The 15,083-nt window shown below is 34.1% G+C and overlaps 1 protein-coding gene across 2 annotated transcripts in view; it reads left to right on the top strand.

The window, feature by feature from the left end:
- The window catches only part of LOC145261282 (FRAS1-related extracellular matrix protein 1-like), a 277,369-nt gene that overhangs the window by 234,061 nt on the left and 28,225 nt on the right, over window positions 1-15,083 (top strand). For both annotated transcript variants that reach the window (XM_080119769.1, XM_080119768.1), the window contains exons 5-8: window positions 3,787-3,989; window positions 7,605-7,754; window positions 9,406-9,506; window positions 13,592-13,831. In XM_080119769.1, the coding sequence (XP_079975895.1) occupies window positions 3,787-3,989; window positions 7,605-7,754; window positions 9,406-9,506; window positions 13,592-13,831 (694 nt within the window). The remainder of the gene's footprint in view (window positions 1-3,786; window positions 3,990-7,604; window positions 7,755-9,405; window positions 9,507-13,591; window positions 13,832-15,083) is intronic.

Below are 15,083 nucleotides of genomic sequence, written 5' to 3' on the forward strand. Positions count from 1 at the left end.
GAAACCGGAAGAGAATTCCAAAGTCTTAAAATTCTGGGGAAGAAGCTATTAGAGTAAAAGGCTTTCTTACATCTAGGGATCTCAACTGTGTAGGGGTGGGACTTTGCTGCTTGTCGGGTGTGTCGGGGGTATTTTCCTCGAGGGAGTCCAAGGAATTGTAGTTCGTCAGAGCATCCACCATTAAAATACTTGTAAAACAGACAGAAGGGTGCAGCATTTCGTCTGTGGGACAGGGGCTGAACTTTTGATAAAAGTTGGGGACCTATTAGGTTGGCGACTCTCTTTTGGACCCTGTCCAGGAGCGAGAGACTAGTAGCAGATGCACCAGCCTAAATGTGACAGCAGTACATACATGGGGGAATGGTGGCTTTGTAGAGATACAAGATACTTTCAGGCATAAGTAACTTTCTAGCACGATAGAGAGAGCCCACCTTCTTTACGGCAGCCTTAGCAATGATCTCGATGTATCTATACTAACTCAGGACGTTAAACCAAGGAGCTTTAACGAAGTGCTCTCAGGTAAAGTATCTCTAGTCATAGCTATTCGTGGTTGGTAAGGTTTCATGTAATTATTAAAGGAAACGAGCTTTGTCTTGCCAGCGTTGAACATTGCCATCCATTTTTAACCCATTCCACTACAGACTGAAGGTATTTGTCTAGGGTTTCGGACATTACCTTATATATGTGCTCATTAGTTTTCCCCACGTGTCTGCTATAGAGTGTGGTGTCGTCGGCAAATGTACCCATCTCAGAGACAATTTTATCAGGTAAGTCATTTATGAATATCAGAAATGATAAAGGCCCAAGGATCGATCCCTGAGGTACACCCGCATTTATATAAAATTTATGGACGTATGCCCATCGAGGACCACCTGGATTCTTTACTCATTTAAGAAGGATCTGCTTACGCTAAGCATTCATCCAGTAATACCATAGAATTGTATTTTCATGAGAAGACCATCGTGCCATACCCTGTCAAAAGCTTTAGATATATCTAGGGCTACTACACTCCCTTCCCCTGCCTTATCCAGTGCTTGGTATAAACGTTTAGAGATTACAGTTAGAATATCTGCAGTAGAACGGGCTTGCCTAAATCCATATTGGTGGTCTGACAGAAGTTTAAAAGCTATAAGGTAGTGGACTAGAGCTTGATTAATTAAGGACTCAAATATTTTGGCGAAAAGAGGGAGGAGGCTAATTGGGCGATAATTTAATGGGTTAGTTCTTTCGCCAGAGTTTTTGTAAACTCGTACCACAGAAGCAGTTTTCCAGCAGCCAGGAAAGCAAGATTCGTTAAGGCATTTGGTAAAGAGTTTATAGAGAACAGGAGCGACCTCAGTGGAGTATTTTTTTAATAGCATAGCTGGGATAAGGTTAGGTCCACATGATTTTTAGGTGTCTAGGGTTTTATAATATGATGTACTTGGGAGGGTGTGATCTTTAGATCATCTAACGTGGTTTCTCTCTGCAGAGGAAAATCAGGGAGGGGATGGCTTGCTGGGTCCAAGGTAGAGTTTGGAGAAAACTGACGGGCAAGCATGTTAGCTTTCTCAGTTGCTGTGCAAACAAACTCATGACTGTTTGATAGTGGGGGTATTGTCGATTGCCCGTTATTTACTATACTATTGTAGATTTTCCAGAAATCACGAGTTCCTAATTTTTGCGCTTCAATGCGTTTTCTGGTGGTTTCAGTATATTTAGTCTTAGCTGTTGCTGCTTTTATAGGTAAAAAGCGCATTCGCAATGAATGTTTATATTTAGAGCACAACTGAACAATGTTACTTGACTTTCGTACGTTTAACTTTAATTCAAGTGATTATGTAAAAATAATTTCATAAAATCAACAGTAGATTCTCTTCTCTTTATAATACAGGGGCGCGTTTGAAATGAATGATTCGGTTTAGAGCAAAATTAAACCATGATACTTGACTTTTGCATTTTAAACTTTAAGTGAGATCATTATTTGCAGATAATTTTATAAAATCAACCATGGATTCTCTACATTGCAATGCAGGTTACAATGTATTGTAGATTAAATCACTGCAGAGAGGCATGTGAAGCTTCCTCTCGGTACACTACGGAGGGGAGAGTTCCTAACTAAAGCTACCAATCAATCGATTTGATTAAAAAATGAGGGATTTCACCAATTTCGATTACAATAAAAGAATGGGAAGAGCTATTATTTGTTGATTCCGATTCAACTCCGGATAACGTAGGATCTCCTTTCTAGTATATATATTTATTATTATTATATTAGTAATGTTTATCCCAAACAAGACATATTGATATTTGGTCGTAGGAGACTACTATTTGGGACCATGTTTATAGGAAATGAGCACGATGTCGGTTTTTACCTTACAATAAGGAATGCAGGTAACAGGGAGGGAATTCCAAAGTTCAGTAGTATGAGAAAAGAAGCTACCAAAGTAAAACAGTTTCCGGTATCTAAGGATCTCTTCAGTGAAGGGATAAGAAATGGGCTTGTCGAGGTATGTATCTTCAAGGAGTACAAGTACGATGAATTCATCAAAGCCCATTTCTGAAAAGTAATTGTAAAACAGGCACAGAGCTTCAACATTGTGGCAATGGTCAGGGTTCTAGCTTAGTTGAGAGTACCTATAAGATTGAAGACTCTTTCTGGGACCCTGTCTAAAGAAAGATGATTAATGAATGCATCAGACCGGATGTAGCGATCTTGGATACTGGCAGGTATGGGATCATTTTAAGAGCAGTAGAGGGAATCTATATTCTTTGAAGCAACCTTGCCAATGTCTTCTATGTATTTGTTTCAATTCATGTTGCCTATGATGGCTCTTAAGTTGTGGAATAATAATTTTTGGATGCGAGAAAAAGTATTCAATTTTTTGTATAAACCCGTATTTTTGCATGAAGTTTTGTTTTTATCTGTATGTGTGTTTGCATAAACTTCACTATGCAAACCAATATGAGTTAATGTGTGAAGTCTAAGGTATTGATTTTTGTGATGATTAGTTGTGGATAATTCTTTTTGCCACCAGCTAGTGACCATGGACAAATCTGATATTTCTGGCTACTACTCATATTTTGGATGACTTCTATTTACATCCAAGATCGTTATTTAACTAAGCCAGGAAGGGGTCTGATTGATTCAACAGCATGAGACCATGTTGATATTAGATCATCCGGTCAAAGTTAAAGGTCGCGCTTAGCATAGAACACGCAAAAAATTATTCACAGGCTACAAATGTTATGTTGTTTTTTTTTATTACATATCATTAAATGAGTAATTATTTAGATTTAAAATTCATTTAATATTATGCATGTAATATTGAAAAAAGCATGCTGGAAATATGTCAACATCATGTGAATCAGCTAATTTAAAACAAAATGGCTATAAAAGTTTAGTTGGTGCCATGTTTACTTAAAAATTAAAACTCAAATTTTAACTCAAAATAATTCTGCCTTCTATAAAATTTATTAATAATGATATATATTAAAAAGTATTCAACAAAAATAGCAACATAAAACAATTTTAATGCTTGTACAGACTTTTTTCTCGCATTCTTCTCTGACCGAAATCGTTAATGTTTACCAAACATCCAGATGACAGACGTGGCATTTAAAAAAATTATTTTATTTTCCGGAACTCCTGCTTGCACAAAAGTGAATAGTCTTTTTACTCATGAAGATATCTTCTTTAAGGCGTTTATTATTTATTTCTGTTGGTCCTACTTTCTCTAAAGTACAGAATGTAATAATCTTTATATCTTTCTTTCTCATCTTATTTCTTTCTTTTCTTTTTGTCAGATTTGAATTCAAGTGGTCTCGGACGGGTTTCCTGCTTACGGATTACGTAACGTGTGAGAACATTGGAACAATGGCTCTAACTCTTATACGATCCGGAGACGTGGAGAAACCAGCTTTGGTTGGGATACGGGTTCGACCGATGTCTGCAAAAGCTCAAAACGATTTTATACCTAGCACCGCTAAACAAGTGCAGTTTGAACCAGGTATGTGATCTCATTTCTCCTTATGCATGCAAAATCGATAGATTGACAAATTAAAACACAATTCTGTATACTATATACTCAGAAGAGATTACCAACGATGTTCTAATGTCGACAATAACTAAACAAGTCTTCTTCAAAAGTAATTACAGGACTAAAGCTTTTTTATTATTTGTTTATTTGTTTGCTATGCTTATTGCGCTAACTCTTTTTTAACGATCTCTCTGATTTACACTTAAATAGAATCGCAGAGAACAATTGCAGCAATACTAAAACATTTATAATACAAAGATCTATTTTATTTATTATTACACAGGCGGCAAAAAGAAAGTCCGCACTTGTAATTTTTTCAATAACTGCGAATTTAAGTTAAATTTAATGTAACTGTTTAAACAAAATATACCTCATTTGATTGGCCTTTTATTCTTCTATAATTTTACCTGTTCATATTTGACTTTTAATTGAAATATTCTAGTGTTCACGTCAATTTCAAAAAATAAATTCAAATTGAGGAGGCAAAAAGAAAGTCCGTACAATGGAAAATTGTTATTTAAATGTAACTTTAGGACATTAATGCAACACAAATACACTAGGAACACTGTACTAGTTAATATTTAGTAGCATAGTCCTTCTGTAATTTGACAGCCTGCAATGTTTTGGAAATTGCTTGAATTAGACTGCAATAATACTCCGGTGAAACAGTATCCCACTTTTCTTTAATTTCTGTCCAAAATTCTTCCAAATTTGAAATTTTATCATTGTGTAGCTGTTGCTTGATGTAATGCCATACGTTTTTGATAGGATTAAGGTCTGGAGATTATGTAGGCCAATCCAATCATAGAATATCATGCTAAGGGCCTACTTCACAAGATTTCCAGCTACGGTATAACTGGAAATGTTTTCTCTAGCATTAAATCATTTCTCTCCAATAGGCTCATAAGAGTAGTGGTCGATGGACAAAAAATCAGAGGCCTGCAATATTAATGCTGGAGTCCCTCAAGAGTCAATCCTGGGCCCAACTCTCTTCCTGATGTACATCAATGATCTCCCTAAACACATACTTAAATCATTCGTTGACATCTATGCTGATGACACGACCATCTATGGCAACGCATCAAAGTCTGTAAATGACAAAGTTCTCTCTGATTCTCTCTCCTCTGATCTCGAGCGCGTGGTTCAGTGGGGGAGACGTGGCTGATTACCTTTAATGCATCGAAAACCAAACTCCTATCTTTACATCATCAACGCTCTGACATCAATTGAAATGGATGGCTCTCGTCTAGGAGAAGCCCTATGTTTTGACAAGCTTCTGGGTTTGTCCTTTACTCCTGATTTGAAATGGAACACGTACATCAAGTCTGTTGCCAAGGTCGCTGGAAAGATGGTGGGATCCTTCTACCGCTCCAGAAGATATCTCACTACTGGTGCAATTCTCTATCTATATAAAAGCCAAGTACGTCCAAGGATAAAATACTGCTGCTATATCTGGGCAGGAGATGCTAAAAACAGCCTATCCTGCCTTGACAGAGTACAAAATAGACTTCGTGGCTTAGTGGAGGATGCCCTTTTCTCTTCCCTGCAACCTCTCTCCCACAGAAGAGACGTTGCGAGCCTATCTTTCTTTTATCGTTATTTCCATGGCAGATGCTCGTCTGAACTCCAATCTCTGGTCCCCCCCTCGCCAATCTTTCACGAAAAACACCCGTCTAGCTGAATCCACTGTCAAAAATTTTCCCTACTCTTTATCTGTGCCTAAATCAAAACGTAGATTCCATGAACAAAGCTTCTTTCTTAGAACTGCACGCCTGTGGAACTCTGTTCCGTCTGCCTGCTTCTCACCTGACTACAACCTGGATGTCTCCAACGTTAACAAATTCCTAATGAACCGCCCCCTTAAGTAAACACTTCATTAAATCTCCACACTAACGTACTGTACTTGCAATAACCCTTATCCCTGAGTGGCTTCCGGGCCTTGATAAGTGGTGACTACCGTGTAAAAAGAAAATCTTCCAGGAACCTCTTAACATTGGCAGCTGTGTGAATAGGAGAATATCCTGCATGAAGATGGGATTAAATTCCGACCAAAGTAGGGTATAAAATGCTCAGTCAACGTATTAATGTACTTGGTCGAATTAATTCGACCCTGCAAGCGAACTATATGCCCTGGACCATTGGTACTAATAATAACCCTACACCAAAACTGAACTCCCACCACCTTGAAGCATTGAAACTGAGCACCTAGGATTAAATTCTTCGTCTTTCCTCCGACGGACGTACTGCCTACCATGAGTGCCTAACCTACTGAACTTGCTTTCGTCACTTTCGTCACTTTTGACCAATATGAAGAGTCATGGTCTTCATTGCATCTGACGAAATCCTGACGGCGCTTTCTGTTCTTTACAGAAATCATTGGCTTGCGTCTTGCAACATATCTTCGCAAATTAAATTCCTTTAATCTGTTCTTAACAGCAGAAAGAGAGCACTTTTTAAGAAGATTGCATTGTTGTTGGATTGGGGGAGCCGTTTCAAATCTGTTTCTTAGGCTGCGGATCTTGATAGCATTGTATTCCTTGTTAGAAGTAACTGTAAGATTTAGGGGCATCACGAACACTGCCGGTGTTTTGGTGCTTTTGTACAGTCTTTCGTACTGTTTTCTCATCACATTTCAATCTGCAGCCGATCTCTCGATTGGATAAACCAGAAAGGTGAAGATTAATGAGCTCCTGACGATCACTAAGAGGAAGTCGTGGCATATGGACTAAATGTTACGTTGTATAACCTGGAATAACAACAATTACGATTAAAGGTGCTTTGTTGCCTGTTGGTGGATACTTTAAACTGATTTAGGGGCGATAATTAAAGCTGGTTTTAAGGAAATTTGTTGCTGCGGACTTTGTTTTTACCTCCTCAATTTGAAGTTATTTTTTTAAATGACGTGAACACTAGAATATTTTAATCAAAATTTAAATATGAACATATATATAGAAGAATAAAAGGCGAATCAAATGAGGTATAGGTTGTTAAAACAGTTACATTAAATTTGCAGTTTTTGAAAAAAAAGTACAAGTGTAGACTTTCTTTTTGCCATCACTGTATATCCGAAAGTTTCCAAAACTACATCGTTCATTCGTATTCGTAAATTGAAGCAAAAACGCCTTAGGGCCATACATGCAATAGAAACATCCTTTTATTATTATTTGGGTTTTCGACCTTACAAGAATTGTTCTTTTAGTCTAAAGTCTGCAAACACTTCACTCTTATTTCATGTGGTATCAGCCGAAGCTAGTACTTTTTTTGTGTGTGTGGGGTGGGGGTAACAGTTTATAAGATTTGTTAAAGTTTTAGTTTCCTTCAGTTTATGCGTCGTTTTTTCCCCATTATTCTGTTTTACTTCTGCTGCAGTTTTCATATGGCTGGTTAAAGTTTGCATCTTATGTGAGTTAGTTTCGACATTCGAGTGTTTTCAGTATTACTGTCTGCTGTGCAATCTCGATCTTCCCTTTGATTACAAGTTATCCTAGTCTTTTTTCCAGGTGTTACGGGACTGTTTCCAGTACTCCTACAATTATTGATATTATATTAGCTTTATTCTTAATTTATTAATTAATTATCTTTCAGGAATGACGAAGGCCACGTGGAGTGTTTTGATTGAAGCTGACAAACTAAAGGAAAATAACGAAAAATTCAAAGTCATCCTTCACAATCCAGTAAACACAATCGTTGGCAAAAAGGGAAAGACCACAGTCCAGATTATCAATGCCGTTAACGGTAAGAATTTACTGAATCGAACGTGTTAAGCAACTGATAGGATTAATATTCTAAGATCATTTTGATATGCAAATGTTTACTTTACTCTCTAAGTGAGAGAGTTATGTACGCTATTCCCTCCCCATTCATCCCTATTACCTTATAAATGTCATAAATTTCTACAAAAAAGCAAGGTAACTTATTTTAAGTAAGTTATTTCTAAGGCAATGTTTAAGTAAATTCTGATGTCGCCTTCTCTAAGAACTTGTCATACGATAGCTAAGTTGTTAAAAGTTTCGTAGTTCTTTTGCTTAAAAGCTGTGGAACAGTCTGTCTCTGGATGACATATCTATCTATCTATCTATCTATATATATATATATATATATATATATATATATATATATATATATATATGCATGTATGTATATATATATACGTGCGTGTGTGCATGTATACATACACACATGTATATATATATATATATATATTAAATGGGAGAGAAATGAAATTAATATATTGATATAAGTTCATTTACATGCTCAACGAATGCAATACAAAAATGACAAGACACGCCGCCTAGCGTGGTTTTTCGGTAAATCAAAACACCCGGGTGTTTGTCTCGGGGGGGAATAAAATAAAAAAAACGTTTTGGTAGGTAAGTATGAGGATCGAACCCGAACCCTTGAGGAAAAGTTGGAAATTAAAGTGTGAAAAAAAAAAAACGTGCCCCGTTAACCACTGGGCCACCACGAAATACTAACAGGAATACGTTTGAATTTATTTAATTATTTTAATGACTTAATGAGGTCAACTTTGACTGCGGGGTAGTATTATATTTACTGCGGGAACGCTTTTTTTATTTTTATTTTCCAAAGATGTGGGGGGAATACCAACTCCCCATAACAAGGGGATTGTCCAAATTGAATAGCAATTGTCTGATATAAGGAAAATTTCCACATTGATCAAAGCTAATTACTTTCGGACATTTCCAGCGATCGCGACCGGAAAAATACCGCCAGAATTAGTGTCGCTTTTATTATACGAAAAAGCCTAATCCACATGCGGCGAGCGAAAAATGTTGAATATTTATCTTTTCAAAGTCGAGCAAATTAAATAGACAGGTGACCTCCGTTGTTAACTCGTAGATATTATGATTTATATGTGATATAAAAAATTTTAAGAAGTTGTGAGCCGACCGACCGCTACTCGGAAAAGAAACTTTCTTGGATATACACAAAAAGCGAACATACATACACACATTTTCGATTTTATATATATATAGATGTGTGTCACTTTTGTGTACGTGCGTGTTTGTGTTCTGTGGTGATGTGTTTCAGTGTTTGTGTAGTTATGTGGTGTTTTTAAATCTGTATCCTTGTAAAATTTTGTGTTTTTGTATGTGTTTATATTTTTGTGCGTGTTTTGTTTAGTTTGTGGACGTATTTTTAGGGGGGGGCGAATATTTCACTGTACATGTATAGCGCGTTTGTTAATTGCATTTTTCCTGTCTAACTTGTGCACATATGTATTTTAATATGTTTTCTGTTTGCTAGTTTTGCACGCTTGTATGTTGATTATTTTGTGTATGCTCTGGTTGTGTCTTTTTTTGTTAACGTGGCTTCATATAAAGTTTTCCTAATCTGTTAATATCCGGATATTAATTCTTTCCAGGCAAATGTCCACAGTACATCGGAATGATTAGCAAGGATCATCCGGAACCCTTGACAGAAACGAGTAACCACATTGAAATTGGAAAAGACTCCACATTGCAGGTCAGAACCTTTCTTCTATTTATTTGTTTTATAGATTTACTTTACGATGTTATCATTTAAATTCCATCAGTGTTTTTGTAACAATTTAACTAGACTGGTTAATGAAAATTTAAAATACATATTTCAAATTTTCAAGAAAAGGGTACATGTGCTTAGGAAAAAATTAAACAATGAGTTTATGTTATTAGTTACTAGCGGCGGGTACCCAGCGTTGCCCGGGTGTTTTGGGGTGTGTGTGGTCGGACGTGGGTGGAGGTGTTAATGAAAACCTAAGAATAAGCGAAGTAAAAAAAAAATTTAAAAAACGAACGTGAAAAATAACCTCCCCCCCCCAAAAAAAAAACACGTGAAAAATTGCTTAAATAACCCTGCTTCAATATTAAAATTTAAGAAATCGGAAAAAAAAGACATCTCACTCAATTTTTTGCGAGATATACAAACACACATACATACATGCATACATACAAACAAACAAACACACATAATACATACAAACACACATTTTCGCTTATATATATATATATATATATATATATATATATATATATATATATATATATAGATTATTTTTATTATTATTTATTTATTTATTTTTAAATTTCAAATCTCTGAGCGATAACAATCTACGGCCATTTCAGATGGCCCCTTTGACGAGACTGGATTAGCACCCCACATAGGAAGCACGTAAATACAAGGGCTTCTAGTTCCTAATGTACATGTTATTACGTTCTTTTTTTTTACACGGTGGTCACCACTTATCAAGGCCCGGAAGCCACTCAGGGATAAGGGTTATTGCAAGTACAGTACGTTAGTGTGGAGATTTGATGAAGTGTTTACTTAAGGGGGCGGTTCATTAGGAATTTGTTAACGTTGGACTTGAAGACATCCAAGTTGTAGTCAGGTGAGAAGCAGGCAGATGGAATGAATTATATATTATTTTATCTACAAAGTATTAATTATACTGGCAATTATGTTCGAACTTTAATCGCATATAATCGTATGTCACTTAATCCTAAAAGAATAAGTTAATAATACCTGAAAGGGTGATATCATAGCAATAGAAGATATACTGAATTATCCTTTGCATAGGTAAAGACTATTATTATGACGAGATACTAAACTACCACCAAAGAAAAGTTAAGGTAATACTTCGTAGGATATCATGACGAACAAATATATACTACATTGCCTTCCAAATATAAAAGTAATGTCTAGAAGGTTGATCTTATGACAATAGAAGAGATACTTTATAAAATTGAACAGTGAAAGATAGTACATTAGTCTGAAAACAATCTGGGCTTTAGGAGATAGTATAGAACTAGAAGTAATAGCATAGTTTTCGGAAGCAGGCAGACAAATATAAAATCTCCATTATGTCTATATACTAGCACGCCGCCCGGCGTTGCCCGGTTGTAAAATAGTTTAAATATGATACATTAATTTACGCAGAATTTGTATTATTAAAGAGCCATTTCTCTAGTGATTATTATATTGTACCTAATATATAATAGTGATTTCAAAATACTGTTATTTATATTAGTTTGAAGTTTACCATTGCGTATATGAGGTAAACACTGCATCCCTTTGTTTTCATTAATAATAATAATAATAATAATAATAATAATAATAATAATAATAATATATATATATATATATATATATATATATATTGATTTTTTTTTTGTTTTATTTCCTTGGTTGACCACATTCTTGGAAGATTTGCAACAACTTCGCCAAAGTTTTAAACTATCTAATAACTTTTTCAACTGTACTAAGCGGTAGATTAAGTTTCCTCGATATTATTCGATACCCTTTTCCTTCTTTGTGCTTATCAATGATATTTTAACAAATAGCCATTGACATCTCTTTAGGTTTAAGTATTTTTATGAATGAACTGGTTGGATTTGGAGCAGGTGAACACAAACTTGAATAATTTTATAAAAATTATTTTAATACAAAGCTCTCTGATTGCTCAGTGAAAACTCGTTTGCAGTATTGTAACAAGCAAAACAAAATTCATCTAAAATTATTTTTTGAAAAAAGATTTTTTAAGTGTATCCAATACTTCTATCTTTGTTAATTTATATTTTCCTTAAATAAAAACTTTCTAAACTTTAATTTTGTAATCACTACTCCAATTATTTATGCTAGAATAGTAATAGGAATATACTGACCAAATTTTAGATAAAATCCTGAACCCTAATTAGAGCTATGAAGAAAAATGTAATATATCCAATACTTCTGCGTGGCAATATATATATATATATATATATATATATATATATATATATATATATATATATATATATATATATGATAAAGTAAAAAGAGGTACTCTAATAGGATTTTTTCTTATGACCCTGAGAATATGCAGTGAAGAATACATCAAGGAAGAATTTGAGTATATTGAACATGAACTTACATGAACTTACAATACCCTCAACATTTTTTGACATATACAAAAAGGAAAGCACTAAAAGTTTATTATAACCGAAACCGAGACAATTACCTAAATAGTCAGACACACGACAGACAATTAACATTGCCAACTAATAAAAACAACGACACAATCTATAAGAACTTAAATAAGACAGGCATTCAAATAACAGAACTAAACTCTTTAACAATTAGGGATCTAGCACGTAAAATTATGACTAATACCAACACTAACACCAATGCAGAATATATTCCATACCCTGCCTTGATTGTGGAAGAATATACGTAGGAGAAACTCAACGTAACTTAAATAAAAGAATATATGAACACAAAAGAGATGTAAAAAAGAGCAATATACTCAACGCCATATTGTGTCACATCATGGAGAACGGCCACCATTTTAATTTTAACAAAGCAACTTTCCTTAAACACATGAATAACAGATCCACACGTTTGAGTCAGCTATAATCTCCCATTCCAGCAATATAATTAAACAAAGAAAAGGTGTTTTCCACATTGCTCCCTATCTGTCGAAAATAATTATTAAAGAGAACAATTTAGACACAGGTTAAACTCGAAATATATATATATTAAAAAAATCTATTCGTAATTTCACTTCATTTTATTATTTTTATTTTACTTATTTACTGTATTTTATTTTATCACTGTCTATTTTTAGACCCCATTTTTATCACCTCCTATTCTTATTTATAGACGCCATCTACAGTTACTATGCTATTTTATCCCAATTCAATTATCTCTCATTTTTAAAAACTCCCTTCGTAATATCGTTTCATTTTATTTACTTAATCTATCACGGTTATATTTTCAGACGCAATCTTTTAAATCTCTACGATATTTTAACTTTTAGACGTAATCCACTACGCTAGTTTACTCTAATTTATTTTCTCTCATAAAATGTATATATGTATATAGACATCTAATTTACATAAGGAAAACACGCTGCTCTCCCCCATCATTATATATAGCCTCAAATCTTCCGACTCTCTCGTCAATGACCAACCCTCTTGAAAAAGCCCGCATAAATCGGGCGAAACGTTAAGTATTCAGGTCCTTTCACCTCCATTTTATTTAATATATAAATATATATATATATATATATGTATATATATATATATATATATATATATATATATATATTCTTGGACCAGAAATTAACAAGATATACGTAAATTATAAAAAGAAAACGTACATTGATAAGTGATAAATTTGCACGTCATTTTAGACAAGCTTTTTTTAACGTATAGGTCAATGCACCCGACTATAGGCTCGGTGGTCAAGGTTCAAATCTGGTTACTGTCAGCCACGTCGATGAGCTTTAATGACGGCGAAACACTTATCTACGGATAATTATTTTATCTATAAATAAATATATTCATACATATATATTATTTTTGTTTGTTTATTTTTTGGGGGGGTTGTGTTTATGATTCGAACGCGTGCGTTATATGCGATAACACAACATATTAACTTGGTGGATAAAAAAAACGTCAACTTATAGTAACAATACAATCGAATATAAACATATTTTGACTTTATAGCACCTGTTAATTACTTTTTAAAAGTTACATTGGATTCGTTTCTTGAAAATACTTCCAAAAATGTGCATTATTTTTCTTATCTTTCAGTTTAATCAATTTCCGAAATTACAATTATTGGATAGTCCCGGCGATGAAAATAATCAATTTGAAACGGTTCCAACGAAGCCAAAAAAAAGCAAGCAGAACGGGAAAGGTGGAAAGAAAGGAAAGAAATCCAAAAAGGGAAAGAAAAAAAAGAAATCAAAAAACAAAAAACAAACTTCTGCGGCAAAATCTCCGATGGATAAAAATGCTGGAACCGGAGTCGTAACCGAAGGAAGCCTAAAGGTAAAAGAAAAAAAAACAATTCTAAAATGTATAAAACAAGTTGTCAATGTATTCAACTTATGACTGACTGATGTTAAGAATATATCTTTATCTATATAAAGTTAGCTGTGTGTATATGCAAAATATTCTCCGAAAAAATGTTCTGATGGTGAAATCGAATTAACGATTATCATTATTATATTGTCAGGTATATATTCTCATATATAGTATTAGAACTAATATGTTAGATTGCTTCGTTTTAATGTGTTTAAAACTTGAAAAGTGTTAAGCTTTAACTACGTAGTTTTCTGTTCATAAATTTTAAAATAAATAATGGATATTATGTTATTATTTCAGTTTATGGAATATATATATATATATATATATATATACATATATATATATATACACACACACATATATATATATATATATATATATATATATATATATATATATATATATATATATATATATATATATATATAGGAATGGAAAATGAATTCACAAAAACTATATATTGGAAAATATAGAATGAATAATTTATTTAATAAGAGTATGCATACATTTAGTTGGGGGATGAAGGGGACTCTTTATACCAAGGTATTTCGAAGCCTAATGATTCTTATCAGAAGGGTAGAGAAGGTGCTAGGTAACATAATGGGGATGCGATGTCTAGCGAGGGAGTCATCAGGAACGAAATAAATTAATAAAATTATTGATGTTGTTAGGGGGAACTATATTGAATTCTAAGATAAAGGAGGAGCGTACTATATAAAGTGTAGTGTAAAAAGGACTGTAGAGTTTCTATCATAGTCTTAAATAATGTAAGTAGTTTATGTGTTTAAGATTCAGGGGGGTATAGGGATGGTTAGGTTGTGATTCTATTTTATGCGGATGTAAGATATATAGTGTCTATGCAGGGGTTTACACTAAGAGGGTTTTATCGACAGCGGTAACCGAGACAACAACAGCACTTAGAGACGGTGTATGTTTTCAGTCGTAATGTTATGATGAAGAATTAAAGCGATAGTGTATATACTAAGCAGGATTGATAAAAAGTAACGGTTATCACAATATTACTTATAAGAGGAATATGGCTATATCATGATGTTATGAGATTAATGCAAGCTAGAGTGTGGATTACATTGGGAGTGTACTAGGGTTTAAATTTAGTAGGGTAGGGGGTCCGAAGGTGAATTAAAGTGGTAAGTTATGAGGTGGGCATGGCTGGGAATTCTACAAGAGCATAATAATAATTTTCAGAAGATAG

This window comes from Euprymna scolopes, chromosome 37, assembly GCF_053919585.1.
Source record: "Euprymna scolopes isolate OS-2025 chromosome 37, ASM5391958v1, whole genome shotgun sequence".
Classification (NCBI taxonomy): Eukaryota; Metazoa; Mollusca; class Cephalopoda; order Sepiida; family Sepiolidae; genus Euprymna; species Euprymna scolopes.